At 44.2% G+C, this 21,564-nt stretch overlaps 1 protein-coding gene across 1 annotated transcript; it reads left to right on the top strand.

The window, feature by feature from the left end:
- Nucleotides 1–16,139: 16,139 nt before the first annotated feature.
- Nucleotides 16,140–16,955, top strand: LOC135388530 (TNF receptor-associated factor 5-like). Its single transcript, XM_064618133.1, has one exon. The coding sequence runs from the start codon at nucleotides 16,140–16,142 to the stop codon at nucleotides 16,953–16,955; it is 816 nt and encodes a 271-aa protein (XP_064474203.1).
- The last annotated feature ends 4,609 nt before the right edge of the window (nucleotides 16,956–21,564 follow it).

Below are 21,564 nucleotides of genomic sequence, written 5' to 3'. Positions count from 1 at the left end.
AAGACAGCAGCAGATACGGCCACAGGCCCAGGCGACATCAATTATCCGCTCACTCGCTGCCTAACGAGGGCACATGAGAAATTCATACTTATGCTGATGAATGCCTGCCTCTGCCAGGGGAAATATCTGAGAGAGTGGAAACGAGGGAGAATAAAATGGCCCGTCAAGAATGGCAAGGACTCAAGCGACCCCACGTCATACCGACCCATCACAGTACTCCCCATCCTGGCGAGGATATTTGAGCGCATATTACATGACCGAGTTTCCTACTACACCAGATATCGCCCCCCTACATAAGACATAATACGGCTTTGTGGGAGCCAAGTCCACCACCATGATGCTGCACGACCTCTCTATCACCATCAAGCAAGCCAAACAGCTAAAAGAACACAAGACAGTAACCGCACTCTATGTAGAAGGCGCATTCAATGCCCTCGAACATAACCGAATATCCAAAACCCTACACTCTAAATCTTATCACACCTTTAAAGGTGTAATAACGTGCATGGCGCACGCCTTTTTAGGTGTAATTTTGGTAACATCATAATGGAGTGCGGTTTCGCACTAATTTTCTTTACTCGAGTGTTGTCTGTCCTCCAAAAATTCAGTCTTGCAACATCTCAACATTGTTCAACAGTATTGTAGGCACTTGCGCGTGCTCGATTATCGATATATGCATATATGCATTAGCTCGTACCTACGATATCCAAGACCTAATGAAAGCAAGATTTGCACTGACACTTTACCTTTAGTAATGCTTTCCAAATTTTGTAAGATATCATCCTGGAGATGCAATGTTACGCAACCAGGTTGAATGTGCATAGCGCACACCTTTAAAGGTGTGAAAAAGTTTACAGTGTACGACAAATGGGAGTTCCCCAAAAACATACTCAAACCCTCGAGGACTTCCTCAACGACCGAACTCACATCATGATAACAAAAACACAAAGCATTGAAAAGACAAACATCAGGGGGTGTCCTCAAGGCTCGCCACTCAGCATACTCTCATGGGACTTCACCATCAACTCTATCTTCGAAATCCCCGCCCCAAAAACTGTGAAATCTTCGGATACGCGGATGACATCCTAATAACAACTACAGGAAAAACACGAATAGCAATTGAAGAAACAGGAAACTCTTACTCCGTGAGCACATGGGCAGAGGAACACAAACTCACATTAAACGCCAGCAAGTCTCAGTGTCTGACGATAGAGAGTGGCACGAACATCTCAAAGAGATTCCCCATTTTTAAAACGGCCGGGGAAAAACTCGACAATGTAAACAGCATCAGAATCTTGGGAGTGCGATATGACAAAGCACATAGTTTTCTCCCACACCTAGGTGAGGAAAAACGAAAAGTTATAACTTCGACCGCAGAACTGTCCCGCTTGAGAAATAGAGGTACAGGACCCCACAAGACATCTTGAAAAAATATTATTAAGCAATCATTGAAAAAATATTACTTTACGGAACACCAGCATGGTGGAGCATTGCCCCACACACCCACATGGTAAGAAAATTAAAAGCCATACAACGGATCCCCCTCTTAAAGCTATCCAAGGCATACAGAACTACCTCGAATGACGCCCTCTCGTTCCTCTGCCACACCCAACCATAACACTACAAGCAAACAGAGAACTGAAATGTTTCCTAATCCTACAAAAAAGAAAAAAAAAACGATCTCCATCTTAGGCATAAACATAGGACCCAAAATAATAAAATACCCCATAGGAACGACAACAACCCACCCCCCAACCCTTATGGGGATCCCCTTCACTAGCCCGGAGAGCATCAACTATCAGGATCTCTCCGTCTTCACGGATGCCTCAAAAAAGGACGAGGAGATTGGAGCCGCATTCTGCGTATTCCACAACAGCCTCATACATACCGAAATATACAGATTATCGGCGAATAGCAACATCTTTGATGACGAAATGCTAGCAATATCGAAAGCAATAGGCAGCAGTACCCTCAACAAACCCACAACGAATGTCACCATCTACTCAGACAGCCTCTCAGTATTGAGAGCCCTCACTAACCCATATCATAGCAACCCGAGAATACGCAACCTGCAAGAAAAAATAATCACAGCCCAATATCAAACAACAATCAAGCCATCATATGTCCCCGCCCACACAGGAATAACGGGAAATGAACTGGCCGACAAACTAGCAAATGAAGCTCGAGCCCAAGAAAACACGACTAAGACCCCTTACATAAAAAACTACATAAAAAAACTCCTGAACAAAGAAACCTTCACTAACTGGCAACACACATGGGAAAGTGAAGAGCCCAACAAACTTATTAAAAAATGTATACTACAAATATCACAAGCAACGAACCTTGCACCTACTTCTCACTATCTCAATCAGATGCTCACAGGGCACGGTAGCTTCCCCAGCTACTTTACGGAATTTAACATCGACAACCACCAAACATGCAAATGTGGGGAACCCGAAGCCGACGTCATGCACTACATGACTAAGCGCCCGGAGAGCTCGCTACCTCTTCAGCATCTGAAACAATTCAACCAGCCTACGAAGCACATAGAGACATGGAGGCCTCGCCCCCACCAAACACAGAGCCGGAAGCTTCACGCAACACGGCGCGAGGAGCGCGGACCCCCATGTCTACACCCACACTATTTAAGTGCAAAGACACATCACACTTCCAATCATAAAACAAGACCAGGAGGACCACGGCCGAAGCACCAGCCACCTCGCCCAGCAATGTGGATCACAAGGATCTCCCATTACTGGAAGCTACGGCATCCGGGATAGGAACCAGAGACAACGGGAGTGCTGCCGGACGAAAGCGAAAAGTGCAGTGGGGTAATTCCATTTTAAATCGGCCAAGGTCCGCCGATGACATTTTTTGATTTCAGTGAAAAAAATATATGTTGCAAATGACCTTCAGTGAAGACGAAAGCAGGTTCCCGGGGCTTCCTACAATCAACCAGTCCACAGATGGTGAGGGGGTAAGGTGGCGCCCTCTTTGCGACATAATTTTTTCTCGCGACATTGCAGCTTTACTGATGCCACTTCATTCGCGTCACAGCTCTTATTGCTAGCACACGTAAAGTCTGGGCACTCTAGTATACCTGTACGGAGTGAAAACGGTGTCACTTTAAAGGGACGCTGAAGAAAAAATTGCTAAATCAGCAGATATGACAAAAAGTGCACGTTTCATAGCGCTCATAGCTCCTCGACGGCAAGCCACATATCCATAACTGAATGATGCTTTGAATGTACAGTCTTTTCTCTATCGTTCAATATATAGAAAACCATTCTAACCCGTTTCGTTGCTGAAAGAGATGTCAGTAAAGTTAGGTGGGGGAGAGCAGAAAATTGCCGATGTTTGGTATGGCATACCTCAGCTTCTGCAATACTTATTCCAATAAATGTGCGGTTGCTGAAAGGCCAACGTATCCCCTAAATCCAGCTGCAAAAATATGTTGCACTATTTTAGTAGGGTGAACGCAGCGAATTACACATATATATACATATATATAGCATATACCTTTACACATATCTATACATATGCTATATACAGGGTGTCCACGCTAAGTGTGAACAGATTTTTAAAAATATATCAATCACTTTTTCCGAGATGAAATCAATTGCAATATAGCATGCTGAAGGGCACTCCCAAAGGGGGCATTAACAGACTCCTAAGGCAATGTCTTAATTAACTTTCAATAATTAACTTTTTAATTATAAAAGCTACGAAAGTACTCTAATGAGAACATCTGATCTCTTCGGTCTCCAGATACCAAAACAGTTTTCAGAACAAAAATCCGTTCGGTAGATCGTCCACAAAAAATTCGTGAAGGAACGCCATTTTTTTCTTTATTTGGTTTATTGCGCATCTTCAAAGAAGCGGCTTTCCTTTACCCCCAGTGTGAGAGAGTGAAAGAGCACAGTGCCGCCTCACGCGTCGAAGATTAGATTTAACTTGCGGAAACAAAACAAAAACAGAAATCTATCGGGTGACTCTATCGCGACTGCCCTTATCTTGGGCTGCATTTTTTGTTTTCTTTTAGTGTGCTCTTTCATCCTCTCGTATTGGGGGCGAAGGAAAGACGCGTCTCTAGAGATGCTCAAAGAATAAAATAAAGAAAAAAATGGCGTTCCTTCACGAATTTTATGCGGACGATCTATCCAACGGATTTTTCTGAAAACGGCTTTGGTATCTGGTGACCGAAGACATCAGATGTTCTCATTGGAGCGACTTCGTAGCTTTTATAATTAAAAAGTTAATTATTGAAAGTTAATTAAGACATTGCATTAGGAGTCTATTAATGCCCCCCTAGGGAGTGCCCTTCAGCATATGCTATATTGCAATTGATTTCATCTCGGAAAAAGTGATTGAGATATTTTTTAAAAATCTGTTCACACTTAGCGTGGACACCCTGTATATATATATATATATATAAGCAGGAAAAATCAGAAGACGACAAAGAGCTTACAGGAAAACACAAAGGGGAGTTTATTAAGACATATAGGGATAGGGGTCGACGTTTCGGCAGTCAGCGCTGCCTTCGACGGGACTGGGGTTTGGTGACAAGAACAAGCTTTATATATGGGAGAGGGTTATGTACAAGGGAAAGAGAGCAGCGCATGCGCTTTTGTCATGACTAACATAGGTTGGTGACTAAGTGAAAGGGGAATGACCGGGTCTGTGCAGCAGGACCTTGAGGAAATACCCGTGAGCCTGAAAAAGAGACAAAAGAGTGTATGTATTGTGCTGGATTAGGAATGCAGGTTGCGAATAGTAGAAAGGATTCCTGGATCTTCGTTTATCTGACACTGAAATTTATGAATGAGATAAGACTCGCGCTGTTCCCTGAGCCGCTGGGAAAGAAAGCCTGACTGCAGGATGAAAATAGATATATTGGTAATTGAGTGTCCTGGTTTACTGAAATGGCGCGACACTGGCAGATTAGGTTTCTTCGCGACGTCAGATTTGTGGTTATTGAATCGCGTTCTAAATGAAGTAGCTGTCTGTCCGATATATTGGGCGTTGCATTCATTACATTGAAGAAGATAGACAACATTGGAAGAATTACAGTTAAAGTCGCCATTAATGTTGACCCGATAATTTGAATTGGCACTATCTGCAGAGTTAGCGGCTTGCATTGATTTACAAATTTGGCATCTAGTTGCATTACAAGGGTGGCAACCAATGTTATTTTCTGGAAGTTTGTTAATTTTGGCATTTACTAGTCTGTCTTGGATGTTCCGCGCCCGGCGATAACTTACGCGCGGTGGCTGTGAGAATATTTCCTTCATCCGATCAGATTGTGAAAGAATTGTGTAGTGGCGGTTGAGTATCCGGCTAATGTTAGGAACGCTGCCATTGAATGTGACAGTGAGATTTACTGCAGAATTACCATTGGCTCGAGGAGATCTTTGGAGCAATTGTTGGCGATCTGTGGATCTTGCTCTGGCTATAGCGTCTTTAACAAGTTTGTCCGGGTATTCACGATCAATGAAGGTTTGTTCTAGTCGTTGGAGATGGTTGTCTAGTTCGGCATCGTTAGTGCATATTCTGCGGTAGCGCAATGCCTGACTATAAGGTATGGCTAATTTAGTATGCCTTGGATGGCAACTGCGGAACGATAAGTATTGCTGAGCATCTGTAGGCTTCCGGTATAAGTTGGTTGAGATGCCGCCGTCTTGTAACTTGACTTCCACATCCAAGAAGGTAACAGTGGAGGCGGAGTAGTGGGAGGTAAATTGAATGTTAGGGTGAATTTGGTTGAGCCGGTTGATGAACGTGAGAAGGTCGCTTTCAGAATGAGGCCATATGATAAAAATATCATCTAAAAATCTCTTGTACACAAGTGGTTCCAACACGGAACATTCGAGAAATGTTTCCTCCAGGGATGCCATGAAGATATTTGCATAGTTGGGGGCCATTCTCGTGTCCATAGCTGTCCCGTTAACTTGCAGATAGTGCTTGTTATCAAATTCAAAGTTATTGGAGGTCAAAATAAGTGTTAGCAGTTCGGTGAGGACAGTAGGATCATACGGCTGGTCAGGTTGATTTTTGTATGCTGAAACGGCCGCTGCTATACCATCTGCGTGGGGAATATTAGTGTAAAGGGACGCGACGTCTAACGTTGCCAAGAGACAGCTTGAGGGAACGGTTACTTGCGATACAGTTTGAAGGAAATGGTTGGTATCTTTGACGTAGGAAGGTAATTTAGGGGGGATAGATTTGAGAACGTGATCGACGAAGGACGATATATTTTCTGTAGCGGTACCGTTACTGGACACAATTGGTCTTCCGGGATTGCCTGGTTTATGTATCTTAGGGAGCATGTAAAATCGGCCTGGTTTAGGGTCTTTAGGAAGTAAGTATTCGTAGAGCGCATCGCCAATTTTCTTAGTGGTCTTTAACCGTTTTAGTGTTTTACATATATCTGCGGCAATTTCATTAGTGGGGTCGGATTCGAGAGGTTTGTAAAAGTCTGCACAATTAAGTTGACGGAGTCCTTCCGCCACATAAGCTTGCTTATCCATTACGACTATGGCACCTCCTTTATCAGCCTGTTTGATGATGATACCTTCGTTGCTTTCTAGCGCGGACAAGCTTTGCTGTTCTGCTTTCGTAAGATTGTGCCGGAATTTCCGATTGTTTGAGCTTGCATAAGTACTGAGAATATCTTTCTGAACAGCTTTGATATACATATCAAGACTTTTATCTCGGTTCGGGTTGGGAGTAAAATCGGATTTTATACGGAAAGGATTTAGATTTGATTGCGGTTTGTCGTAGAAGTATTCCGTAAGGCGTAGTCGCCGCGCAAAGTTGTCAAGATCCAGATGTAGCTGATATTCATCGATTTTACTGTTATTGGGACAAAACGATAATCCCTTCTCCAGTAGAGAGATTTCCGCGGGTGTAAGGTCACGGGAAGAAAGGTTCACTACGCTAGATTTGGTTAGTGTGGGGATGTCGGGGGCAAACTGGCTGTTGCTGTCTAACGGAGTATCTGGACGTAGTTGTGAAGTATTGCTACTGGCTTCGGAATTAGAGGATGCCGAATCTGTGGAATTATTATGAGTTGGAGGGCAATCGATTTTGTCTCTAAATAATTTCTTTTGCTTTCGGAGCTTCAGGTGGACGTTTTTCTTTTGGAGGAATTTGTCTAACTCTGATCTATGAGAATGTGACAACGGGGTAGTGCTGTTAATGGCGTCGGCGTCTTCGGATAGAGACTGGATAGTATCTTGGCAGTGAGAAATTAGAATTTTAGTTAGGTCTAAAGATGCTTTGTTAAGAATGGACAGCCATTGCACATTGCGTTCATGGTTCAGGGGGAAGGTTGATGTTTTTTGGATTTCTAGCCCACGCGGAATTCTGTCGTTTTCATGATAGGTAGCCAAAGTATCACGGTGGGAGGTGTAGCGTGCAACTTTATCCGCGATTTTTCTGAGCTTAAAAAACGCCTCAGTGCTACTGCTGATAATTTGTGGAGAGTGAATTGGTACTGACTCACCGGCTAGTCAATCCTGCTGCTTGGATCGTGACGATTTCTCGGCACGTGTGCTTCTTTGTGTCCATGCTGCAGCCTCCTGGAGTGTCGGCCATACGGGGTCCGGCGTTCCAGAGCTTGCTGTACGTGTGGGTAGGTGAGTAGGTGGGTAGGTGGGTAGGTACCCCGGCTGCTCCGTCACCTACCCACACGTACAGCAAGCACTGGAACGCCGGACCCCGTATGGCCGACACTTCAGGAGGCTGCAGCATGGACACAAAGAAGCACACGTGCCGAGAAATCGTCACGATCCAAGCAGCAGGATTGACTAGCCGGTGAGTCAGTACCAATTCACTCTCCACAAATTATCAGCAGTAGCACTGAGGCGTTTTTTAAGCTCAGAAAAATCGCGGATAAAGTTGCACGCTACACCTCCCACCGTGATACTTTGGCTACCTATCATGAAAACGACAGAATTCCGCGTGGGCTAGAAATCCAAAAAACATCAACCTTCCCCCTGAACCATGAACGCAATGTGCAATGGCTGTCCATTCTTAACAAAGCATCTTTAGACCTAACTAAAATTCTAATTTCTCACTGCCAAGATACTATCCAGTCTCTATCCGAAGACGCCGACGCCATTAACAGCACTACCCCGTTGTCACATTCTCATAGATCAGAGTTAGACAAATTCCTCCAAAAGAAAAACGTCCACCTGAAGCTCCGAAAGCAAAAGAAATTATTTAGAGACAAAATCGATTGCCCTCCAACTCATAATAATTCCACAGATTCGGCATCCTCTAATTCCGAAGCCAGTAGCAATACTTCACAACTACGTCCAGATACTCCGTTAGACAGCAACAGCCAGTTTGCCCCCGACATCCCCACACTAACCAAATCTAGCGTAGTGAACCTTTCTTCCCGTGACCTTACACCCGCGGAAATCTCTCTACTGGAGAAGGGATTATCGTTTTGTCCCAATAACAGTAAAATCGATGAATATCAGCTACATCTGGATCTTGACAACTTTGCGCGGCGACTACGCCTTACGGAATACTTCTACGACAAACCGCAATCAAATCTAAATCCTTTCCGTATAAAATCCGATTTTACTCCCAACCCGAACCGAGATAAAAGTCTTGATATGTATATCAAAGCTGTTCAGAAAGATATTCTCAGTACTTATGCAAGCTCAAACAATCGGAAATTCCGGCACAATCTTACGAAAGCAGAACAGCAAAGCTTGTCCGCGCTAGAAAGCAACGAAGGTATCATCATCAAACAGGCTGATAAAGGAGGTGCCATAGTCGTAATGGATAAGCAAGCTTATGTGGCGGAAGGACTCCGTCAACTTAATTGTGCAGACTTTTACAAACCTCTCGAATCCGACCCCACTAATGAAATTGCCGCAGATATATGTAAAACACTAAAACGGTTAAAGACCACTAAGAAAATTGGCGATGCGCTCTACGAATACTTACTTCCTAAAGACCCTAAACCAGGCCGATTTTACATGCTCCCTAAGATACATAAACCAGGCAATCCCGGAAGACCAATTGTGTCCAGTAACGGTACCGCTACAGAAAATATATCGTCCTTCGTCGATCACGTTCTCAAATCTATCCCCCCTAAATTACCTTCCTACGTCAAAGATACCAACCATTTCCTTCAAACTGTATCGCAAGTAACCGTTCCCTCAAGCTGTCTCTTGGCAACGTTAGACGTCACGTCCCTTTACACTAATATTCCCCACGCAGATGGTATAGCAGCGGCCGTTTCAGCATACAAAAATCAACCTGACCAGCCGTATGATCCTACTGTCCTCACCGAACTGCTAACACTTATTTTGACCTCCAATAACTTTGAATTTGATAACAAGCACTATCTGCAAGTTAACGGGACAGCTATGGGCACGAGAATGGCCCCCAACTATGCAAATATCTTCATGGCATCCCTGGAGGAAACATTTCTCGAATGTTCCGTGTTGAAACCACTTGTGTACAAGAGATTTTTAGATGATATTTTTATCATATGGCCTCATTCTGAAAGCGACCTTCTCACGTTCATCAACCGGCTCAACCAAATTCAGCCTAACATTCAATTTACCTCCCACTACTCCGCCTCCACTGTTACCTTCTTGGATGTGGAAGTCAAGTTACAAGACGGCGGCATCTCAACCAACTTATACCGGAAGCCTACAGATGCTCAGCAATACTTATCGTTCCGCAGTTGCCATCCAAGGCATACTAAATTAGCCATACCTTATAGTCAGGCATTGCGCTACCGCAGAATATGCACTAACGATGCCGAACTAGACAACCATCTCCAACGACTAGAACAAACCTTCATTGATCGTGAATACCCGGACAAACTTGTTAAAGACGCTATAGCCAGAGCAAGATCCACAGATCGCCAACAATTGCTCCAAAGATCTCCTCGAGCCAATGGTAATTCTGCAGTAAATCTCACTGTCACATTCAATGGCAGCGTTCCTAACATTAGCCGGATACTCAACCGCCACTACACAATTCTTTCACAATCTGATCGGATGAAGGAAATATTCTCACAGCCACCGCGCGTAAGTTATCGCCGGGCGCGGAACATCCAAGACAGACTAGTAAATGCCAAAATTAACAAACTTCCAGAAAATAACATTGGTTGCCACCCTTGTAATGCAACTAGATGCCAAATTTGTAAATCAATGCAAGCCGCTAACTCTGCAGATAGTGCCAATTCAAATTATCGGGTCAACATTAATGGCGACTTTAACTGTAATTCTTCCAATGTTGTCTATCTTCTTCAATGTAATGAATGCAACGCCCAATATATCGGACAGACAGCTACTTCATTTAGAACGCGATTCAATAACCACAAATCTGACGTCGCGAAGAAACCTAATCTGCCAGTGTCGCGCCATTTCAGTAAACCAGGACACTCAATTACCAATATATCTATTTTCATCCTACAGTCAGGCTTTCTTTCCAAGCGGCTCAGGGAACAGCGCGAGTCTTATCTCATTCATAAATTTCAGTGTCAGATAAACGAAGATCCAGGAATCCTTTCTACTATTCGCAACCTGCATTCCTAATCCAGCACAATACATACACTCTTTTGTCTCTTTTTCAGGCTCACGGGTATTTCCTCAAGGTCCTGCTGCACAGACCCGGTCATTCCCCTTTCACTTAGTCACCAACCTATGTTAGTCATGACAAAAGCGCATGCGCTGCTCTCTTTCCCTTGTACATAACCCTCTCCCATATATAAAGCTTGTTCTTGTCACCAAACCCCAGTCCCGTCGAAGGCAGCGCTGACTGCCGAAACGTCGACCCCTATCCCTATATGTCTTAATAAACTCCCCTTTGTGTTTTCCTGTAAGCTCTTTGTCGTCTTCTGATTTTTCCTGCTTATTTCATTGTCGTGGTCAACCGCCCTCCTAAGCTTCTAATCTATATATATATATATATCTTGAAAAGTTGGAGTTGTATTGGACGGCTACGTAATTATAGTTGAAATAAATGGGAGACACAAGACGAAAGTAGGGAAAGTAACAAAAAAGGGGGTTATTAAAACTTAAAAATTATAAAAGTTAGGGAGGATGTCTACGTTACGGCGGAAGCTCCGCCTTCTTCGGGGCAAAAGAGCTAAATGTGGTCACGAGGCTGATAAGGGGCTTGAGAATGACGTGGTCGGTTGGGGGAAATCCCCGCCACCTGGCGGGGATTCAGAGCGCTTTTGTGTCAGGTCCAGGAGTGGGGTCATCGTCCTTGTGGGTCAGTGGAGATTTTGATCCGGCTGAAACGAGAAAAGGCAACAGGGTCTTATGTAGGTTGTTAAACTTCTTATTGTTGACAGCATGCCAGGGTCGTCGTTAATGGCCGATCGGAATTTGTAAATTAGGTAGGATTCCCGTTGTTTCCGGGAGCGGTCGGAGATAAAGTTCGACTGGAGAATAAAAACTGAGGCTTCGTTGAATGAATGTTCTGGTTGTTTGAAATGGCGTGAGACGTGAAGATTAGGTTTCTTGGTAACATCCGATTGGCGATTGTTGAATCTTATTTGGAAAGAAGTTTTTGTCTGACCCACGTAGTGGGCCCGGCATGTGTTGCATTGGATTACATAGATAACGTTGCATGAGTTACAGTCTACGTCTGCGTTGATCTTGATGGTAAAGTTGGAATTCGTACTTCTGACCGTTTGTGCGGTCTGCATTTGCAAGTTAATGCAGACCGCACAAACGGTCACAAGACACGGCTGATTCCAACAAATCCGTAATGAATCGTGCGATATAGACCGCTTGTATATGATAATTTGATCTGACTGCTTTCTTGATGAATGCAATACCCATTGCAATGATTGAAATCACATCTGGTCTAGTGTATTTCAATTCTTCGTTAGCAAACCTCAAAAACTTCGCCATCAATCCCAGTGGCCCTTCCGACGTTGATGTGCAGATATTTTTATAAGTATTGTAGATTCGGCATATAAATTCTTGCCACCTTCAGTTCTGTAATTTGTACCATATCTCCGAATACGACCATGTCTAGGACATATTGAAAGGCAGCGATAATGGAATCGTTTCGCGGCTCTTCCTTTTTGAAGCAGTTTTTTATCACATCTTCTCATGATTTATGGCAGCGAGTACAAAATCTGTCCATCTTTCAATGTAGAGCAAATGTCTCTTCTGTTTTCAAGTGCACGTCTACACTTCATTAAAAGCATATCTATGCTCATTTTATTGATTAAAATTTTATTATCTGGTTAGAATGCTATAATCTCCACCTGTCGTGAGAATTATTGTTTTGACTTTGTTTCAAGTGTTCACTCGATTGATATTCTATACGTTGTGAAGTCACTGCCTGAAATAATTATTGTCTTGTATTTGTTTCAACTGTTCACTCGATTAACATAAGTAAGTCCTGCCTCATAACTCTGAGTTGCATTTCACATTTGATATTTCTGTGTGGTTCATTAGAAATTTCTGTTGCAAGATATTACAAAAATTGATGTAATTAAATTTGTTTCTCGTTTTTGATTGAGTATTGTTGCTACCATTTAATAATTTGGACTTTCTCTACATGTTCAATAAGAATATCGCATCTGTACAAACTTAGTCGACTTGTCAACCACTTTGACAAAAGATTTCCGTTTCAAGGAAAGGATGCGAAAAGATAGTGATCCCAACGAGTAATATCGGCATCTATTTGCACTGCACAATAAAATATATCGCCTTTGAACTATCTTATCTGACCTCTAGAGCGTTCTGTTTGCTGGACGAAGGAATATAGCCGCCAACCTTTTGAGTGATAAAGCATGCGCAGTGCTTTGGTCATATAGATAGAGACATAAAGTCTCCCGGCTTTGAGGAAAAGAGTGAAAACCGAGATGAAAACAGTACATATTTTCTACGTCTTGGATACCTCCATTAAGGTTCGTAGTGTTTGTTAGAATGAAAATTGTATATTGGTCGATTTTATAATGGTTCAACGATAGATTATTTTCCTATGTTGTTTACGTGTCGCCGCGTGTTCCTCTGTTCTTCAGCGTTAAGTCTGTGCTATAGTGTTAAGTCTGTGCTATTTCGCCTTTTGATGGATTGGTTAGCTATTATTTCTCTATGTGTTGGATGGTGCGCAGGTTTGGCTCTCTATTAGTTGTAGCTGTTGATTGTGTTGTTTCTCGTTATTTCCTTACGCCTATGCTGTTCACTTAATAAGAAATGGACTAATTAAAAGTTGAGTAATGTGGGAATATGAAACTGAGATTCCCTATTGCGCTCGAAATGTTATGACAGATATTCACGCTATTGCAATGATGGTTCTCACGTATAGGAATATTAGACTTTTTATAATACACTTGTAATTTGATTGTCATCATATTGATTAAGAATATCTTCTTTGTAGTGGTATAGATTTTATTTCCTCTTGTGTTCTTGTCGTTCGTGTGCCATAGTCTTCCATACATCTATCGGCATCCGTCTTCAACAAATCAGGGCAGATGTCATTAGATCTGGTTGTTGGCTAGGAGCGTGCTATGCGGTGAAGTTCATTTTTAACATATCTATTTTCTGATGAGTTTGATTTTTTCTTCTGATTTTCTGAATGATAGATTACTATTTTGTTTTGATTTTATTTTATTTCCTCTTGTGTTCGTGTCCCATAGTCTTCCAGGGTCTCTACTGTTCACAGTTAATTACACTAATGGTTCTCACATATAGGAATATTGTACTTTTTATAACACAACTTATAATTTTGTTTATATAATCATATTGATTAAGAATATCTTCTTTGATTCAATGTGGTGATCGTTTCTCGTCTTGATATGATGTAGCTATTATTTCCCTACATGTTGGATGATTGGTTCTATATGAATGCTATGTGTTGATTCGAATTATTGCCTTATGTCTGTGCTATTCACTTCATAAGAAACTGATTACTTAAATTTGCATCATGTTGGAATATTAAACTTAGCTTCCATATTGTGCTCGAAATTACTTACATCTATCAGGTTCTCACGTCTCAGGCTTTTATAATAAAACTTGTAATTTTGATTGTAATCGTATTGATGAAGAATATCTTCTTTGATTAAATGTGTTACCACTTCTGATTCGAGTTAATAAACAATATTGTGTTTGATCTGTGATACCTATTCAATGCTATTGTATCATACCTTTAATAAGTATATTATTTGTTAGATGTATTGTGTTTCTTTTGCATCAGGTTTTTTTTGGCTGGGTTTTTCTCCTTCACACAGAGTCACAGTATAATTCCTTGCACTATTGATTTTAATAAATATATTTTCACTTGTGCTTTTGTGTATGGCTATCCTTTGCATGCAAACAGCCTACTGCACACCTGTTGTAGCTGGAAAAAATATGTGAAGTCGGCCCACGTATGACCAAAGAAGTCAGCCCAGGCTGAAAAATACGCTACGATAACCGCACGCGCAGCCCACCCCCGCCGATAAGCGCGCGGACAACCCTCCGCACACGCGCAGCATGGGGAAAAATACGCGCAGGGCTCAGGGCAGGTGTCAGGGGTCCAGGTTTGTAAATCTCACCCATGCTTATACTGCACCCCCTCCTACTACTACTTTGGCATTAAAGTAACTGATTACTCGAAATATTAGCCAAAAAGTAATTGATTACAAGTAGCGCAATTACTAGTAACGCGTTACGCACAAGTCCGCTATGTAACCCGTCATACTAAATTCAGGTACAGTCAACTCGCGTTTATCCGGACGGCTGCGTTTCCTGTGAAAACGTCCGGATAGCGGGGAAAGCGGATAGGTAAAACACGAAAATCCAGAGTGATCCCATAAGAACATCTTTATTACAAAGAAAATTGTGTTGACTGAAAGCAACTGAAAGCGTTGTTCTCAGTGCCGCCCACGCATTTTTTACCGTCACAGCTGGTGCATCCCCGCTTTCATCAGCAGATTCTTCTTGAACAGTATTGAAAGCGACGACACTGACGATGTCGACATCTGTGATTGCAGCGCAGGGGTCCTCGTTGCGGACCTTCTCAGTCTGAAATGACCAGACTGCTCAGTGGATTACTTTTGTGTAACGTGCAAAGTCGGAATGGAAGCAAAATGCTTTCTAGACGCACCCTCTTTGTGTCAGTAAAAGGTGGCCACGACCAGGGTTCTCGACCTCGCTTGACTAGGTGTGGGCCAAGTGTTCTTCCTGAACAATGGCCAAGTAACTGAATCCGATTGTTGGGTATTAGTCACATGTGTTCCCTGGAATTCTTGTCCGAGTCCGGAAGCTGAAGTCTGGGTAAACGACGGCGAAATACATGGCGAGAAATCCGTCCCCACGCTTTCCGGACTGATAGCGCAGGATTCGGATAAATGAAGTCCGAATAAACGCAGGTCGACTGTACTAAGAACCGAGGTGAAGAGCAATCTCGGTTCGATATATCGGCGGCTCTCGTCCTGATGCACTTCCCTTCTCTTCTTCCGTACCTCTCGACTCGCAGGACTTTCTACGCTTCTAAGCACTAAGAGCAAGCATTGGCATAGTTGGTGATTCAACTATAAAGTCAAATAATTGCAAAACATTTGTTTGTGCGATGTTTCTCTTGTTCTTCTTTGCAATTTAAGACTCTAATGCGAAAGGTTTACGCTGTATAACATTACGTTCACAGTTGCTTTCTACCGCAAATGACAATAGCACGATATATAGGGGCACATGAATGGCGGACCTAACTGCATACTCATACGGTTGCTATTGGTGAAATGAGAGCGTGTCTTGCACCAAAAGGGAATATGAGTAGAGCAAACACCGGGAGAAAATTCCGTTGACATGTTCTCCAAATTTCCCAACGAGGGTGCCCTGATAAAAAGCCAAAGTATCAGTGTACGGGTGCATCCAGAGCAAATAACAAACGTAGAACTAATCGCGACGAGCTGTGTGAAGTTTTCTGGCAAAGCAGGTATACCGCATTACAAGCAACGGTAGATAAAGCCATGCGTCAGCTGTGCTTGACTGTAGATCGTCGTCCCTGCCTATCTGCGGTACACTCGTTGCTATAGCGACTGATATGGTATCTTCTAGCCGACGCTCAGGTGCCACTTCCAGCTGCTATTGTTGAGATCAGACGTTCGCTTGGGACTCATTGCTTCAAGTTGCATCCCGTGAAGTCTGGTAGCTTCCAAAATGCCCGCCGTGCGCTGTACCCCACCATCGTCGCTGGACTCCACGGACCCACCCTTGCTGCATCCCGTAGATACCTGTGCAAGTTGCGGACGTTCATCAATCGACGTCTGGATGTCCACGACCTACAATACTAGCACCTGCAAGAAGTGTCTGCTCGATAAGGAACATCTTCCACTTGACGACATCTTGCTTTGTCCCGGTTCAAGGTTTGGCTGCAAATATCAGACGAGCATCGCTCGTGAGTGCGCCGTCCATCTCCGTACCTGCCCTCGACGCCCGACGCAATGTCCCAACAAGTGCTCTTCTATTGTCCCCAACGTGCACCTGCCTAAACACCTGACGGATGAATGTGTGAGACGTACGCAGGAATGCCGTTTCTGCCATGGGAACTATTTCGTTTCCGAGATTGGGAATCATTTTAAGAACTGTGCGGAATACCCAGTCACGTGTCGGTTCTGCAACCAAGAAAACATTCGACGTGGGAAGTTGGACGAACATGGCGCCGGTTGCCGTAAGACACCGAAGCTTTGCAAAATGGCCTCTTTGGGATGTGCATTCGAGGCAGGCGATGACGAAATGCAACATCACATGACGCTGGAGAAGCATGCTTTTTTCATTCATGAGTTAAAGATTCAAGTGAATAGCCTAGAGGCTGAAGTGCGTAGATTGCGTGAAGAGCGTAACCGAGAAAAACTAGAAGAGCAAAAAGCCCAGGAAAAACTGCGGAAGGAAAAAGAGATTCGCGATACAGAGATGCAGAACCTTCTGGCCCAAATAGAAGCATTGAAGGCACAATTTGGTGGAACATTAGAATGAAAACTCGTGAAGTATCGGGGTCTCGCGAGGGATGTTATCCGTACAAGTCATGAATGTCCGCCTCTTCTGTAAGCAATTATTTTTCTGGACAATAGGTGGTGTTGATGGTGAAAGGGTGTGCAATAAGAAGCAGCCACATCGACTGTGGAGGCAACGGCCATGGTTACAAGAATTGATTGATTTCGTTTCGTCGCTCAACGGACTCCTACCTGCACTTCTGTAGTAAATACCTTAGACGTCTTTCAAGTGGCCGCTGTCTCACCTAATGTGATAAAAAATCGTATTACAAAAATTTATGTGTATCTCGTTTATCTCGGGAGATATTTCGCCATTACGTTTGAGCTCTTTTATGAAATTTAACTAGCGAGAAATTGAATTTTCCCTATTGATGTCCGAACTTCCTCATGTCAACCTGTCGTTTTTTTTTTAAACAGAAACAGAAGACGCACGTCGGATGTACCCATTGTGTTGCAAAGTGGCTTGCATACTACTTTGGTAATATGCTACGGCAGTACGTGTGTGCGCATGAGAGAAAGAAATGGCTGGTGGTGATGGTGAAAGGCCTCGCCGTTGTCGGCCTCACTCAGGTGGGAACGTCACGACTAACGCTCTCGAGGGAATGTGCGTCCTGGGCCGGCTTCTCAAGGAACTGTGCCGACATACGTCTGACAGCGGCTGAGGAAAAATTCCAGACAGCACATGGCCTCACGTGTAGCTGTTGTGGTACCCCATTTGACGGCAACCCAATGAGACCCTTCTATGCACGAGGGGAAAGGGAAAAAGCTGAGGGGTTGCGAGAAAAGCTGACCAACTTGCATAGCGTATAGTTAAAGAGATACTGCCGAAAAACTTATAAACATAATCTTCACATGCAGCCATATACACTCTTAGAAGCGAACTTCACCGCATAGCACGTTTCTAGCCAACCATCATATCGATTGATATCGTTATCTGCCCTGACTGGTTGAAAACGGGAGGTATACGCCTTTTCTTTTTCTTTTTTTTTGTGACGCTAATGCCGTTAACCGTGTATTCACACGAGCGTGTTTTCTGACGGCGCAGTAACTAAACGAGCGAGAGGGTAAATAATAAGGCGCTGAGGCTACGCCCCTCTGGAATGCCTACACATCGTGTTCCAATATGCTGTCATCTCAGATGCCGGGGACAACGTTCGCGCTGTGGTTGAAGGTCGCAGCATTAATTTTATGTGCACGGCGCTTGATACGCAATGGATGGAAGAAAGCGAAAATTGGTGGCTCTTGCTGTTCTCATTGACGACAGTGAACATTGCCATGAAGATAAGCGGTTACAGGCACATTCTCACAGAAAACAATACAGAGGAAGATATGGACGAAAGAATGGGTGTTGAGGAAAGAGCATGGTCTCCTAAATAGCCTTCTACGGGAGCTACGACACGAGGACCCATGCACTCTACAAACAGAACTTCACCACATAGCACGCCGGGCGCCAACCATTGCGAAGAATAGTAAGGTCCCTCTTCCGAGCTACCGATTGCGCGTGACCGACACTGCTCGCTGCTCGCTCTCGATCGACATTGCGGGAACGACACATGCAACTTTTGATAATCCGACGGCGCGGCGAGCTTGAATCGCGGGGTGCACTGCACGAGCTAGCGAGTCGTTTGCAACCGATGGCACGTGATGCGTGATGTCACGTAACGACGGCACCAAGCATTTTGTATTTCCTTGTCTTCTAAACGTGTCGCTTGTGAACGACGCTATCGGCTGAGTGTCGGTGCACGAGCGACTGCTCAGACTCAGTCGTATGGTCTGTCGATTAGCGAGAGCATTTAACGGAGATGGCTGCAAGTTACTTCGCGTGGCTGCTATCGAGGCCAACGCGGTCGAAACCTATGTACACGTCGACCTGCCTTCATTGCTCTGTGAGGCAGAAGCGGCCTCGGGCGGTGCCATATAAATGACCGTTGATGCGGACTCCGAGGCCGGCAGTGCCCGTATCCCGAGTCTCCTGCATCCCGGTCGTCGCCAGTTGCCCTATCACAGAGGCGAGCCGCTCTTCCAGCTCAGAGAGCGATTCTTTCGGAGGGAGGACCTCCTCCCGTCCCCCGCGTGTGGTGTAAGATGTGAGCTGCCTTGGCTTTGGTGGCGCTTTTCCAGTCGGTCCACGTCTAAAAGTTCCCATTGAACACAACTTCAATCAAGCAGTGGGATATTGCAACAACAACAACAACATATATATCCTGATGATGAAGGGGGGGGGGGGGTTCCACTCTAGGAGTGGAACGCTACCCCATAGCTAAGGGGGCTAATATGAGTGGTGACAATGATGAGTGATGACGATGAGAGATGACGGGAATGATCGGAGCGGCGATGGCGATGATGAACGTGATCGTGATGGTGGTAATGTCCGAGAGCGCTGCTGGAGTCATAATGAGTTCTTTAGGCCTGTCGCCTCAAAAGAGCCAACTACATGACGTAAGGCGACGTCATGACGACTATCCAGCAGTCATACGTACGGCTAGAAAACACCTCTTCACTTTTGCAAAGTCTTTGTCATCACCATATAAGTTGCGTCTCAACACACTGCATGTCGACAACAAGCGGTACGAGTACGATTGTTCCACGAATTCTGTCAAAAAAATAAATACTGGGAAACGTGCTCCATAACTAGTTTCGAGCTGTCCAGTCCTGACTTCACGGCTAGAAGACATTGGTCTCTCGCTTTTCTACACAAACATACGTAGTGTGATGTCAAAAGTAGATGTTCTATCCTCTGCTATCGACGACCACAGCCCTGACCTCATTGCCATCACAGAAACGTGGCTGTCCCAGAATACTATTAGAGATCACGAAATATTCCGTCAATCTTCCGCATATACTATTTATCGTACTGATCGTGTGTCAGGGAGGGGAGGCGGCGTACTTCTGGCCGTGAAGTCTAATCTGCTCTCGCATATGATTCATGTCGACAGTAACTCAGAGACGTGCTGGGTATCACTAGAATGCACTCATCCACCTGTTCTTGTTGGTGTGTGTTACCCCCCCCCCCCCCAAGGTAATCGTGAATTTGCCACCATCTTTCACAACGAAACCGCTTCGCTCATTAATCGTTTCCCACGTCACCACCTTCTCATACTTGGGGATTTCAACTATCCTAACATTGACTGGACGTCAAGTGAACCACACGGTACTAGCACCGATGATAAGAATTTCGTCGAACTGTGCCTTACCCTGAACCTAACACAGATGATCCTTTCCCCAACAAGGAATCCACCTTTTGCGCCTCACACTCTAGACCTTCTGCTCACGTCACAACCCGGAATTCTTGATAACCTGTCGACAGACGATGGCCTTAGCGATCATTGCATGATCACCGCTAGGATGACCATACCGAGAACCAATAGGTCAACCTCTGTTAGACGCATTCTCCTATATTCAAGAGGTGACTTTGATGCGATGCGGAACGAACTACGCCACTTTTATGATAGATTCTCGGTGGAATGCGTGAGTCGCACTGTAGAAGACAACTGGTTTGCCTTCAAAACAAAGTTGCTCTCTTTAGTGGAAACCCATATACCTACAACGACTATACGTAATCGAGCCGATGCTCCTTGGTTCACTCGCACATTACACTTGCTGCGAAAGATGCGTATACGAAGAGGGGAGTCAAGTCCTGTAGATCACATAAACAAAATACAGAAGCCGACACTGAAGATTTTTGTTTAAGTTTAATTTGTACAAGCTTGTACAAATTAAACTTAAACAAAAATCTTCAGTGTCGGCTTCTGTATTTTGTTTATGTTTTCTTGCTGCGAAAGAAAAAACAACGCCTTTTTCGGCAGGCTCGCTTTCTGGGTAATCCCGTCCTGTGGAACAGCTACAGGCTGATCGCTCAGAAATACAGATGTTCCTTATGTAATGCAAGGGAAAAGTTCTACAATATTAAACTCCCCAAGATTATGTCAAATAACCCTAGAAAGTTCTGGAAAATGATAAACCCACGTTCTAATTCACAACTCCAATTGGTGGACTCTGAGGGACACCCAGTGCCGGAAGGCGACTCTGCGGATGTATTTAACAACTTCTTCTCTTCCGTCTTCACGAGTGACTCCACTAGGACTGCGCACACAGAACTCTCTACGCCCCCATATCCCACCATGGAAAGTATATCCGTCAGCCCGCATGGTATCGCTAAACTCATCGACTCTCTTAAGAATACCTCATCATGCGGCCTTGATAGTATAAACATCAAAGTCTTAAAACAGACCAGAGACATATCCTCACTCTTCCTGTCATTTATGTTTCACCAATCGTTAGAGACAGGTGACATTCCCCGTGACTGGAAGACAGGCAAAATCATTCCCATCTTTAAGGCAGGCGACCCACACACTCCATCGAATTATAGACCAGTTTCACTAACAAGCGTCCCGTCGAAACTCATAGAGCATGTCGTCTACAAACACGTGATCCAGTTCTTGGAAAACAACCAGTTCTTCTTCCACAATCAGCACGGGTTCCGAAAGGGTTTTTCCTGCGAAACCCAACTTGCATCGTTCACGCATCACATCAGCCTCGTTTTAGATAACAACACTGAATGCGATGCTATCTTCCTCGACCTATCAAAAGCC

This window comes from Ornithodoros turicata, chromosome 1 (assembly GCF_037126465.1).
Source record: "Ornithodoros turicata isolate Travis chromosome 1, ASM3712646v1, whole genome shotgun sequence".
In the NCBI taxonomy this organism is placed as follows: Eukaryota; Metazoa; Arthropoda; class Arachnida; order Ixodida; family Argasidae; genus Ornithodoros; species Ornithodoros turicata.
Note: the sequence above shows the minus strand (reverse complement) of the source record. Positions and strands in the feature narration are given on the sequence as shown.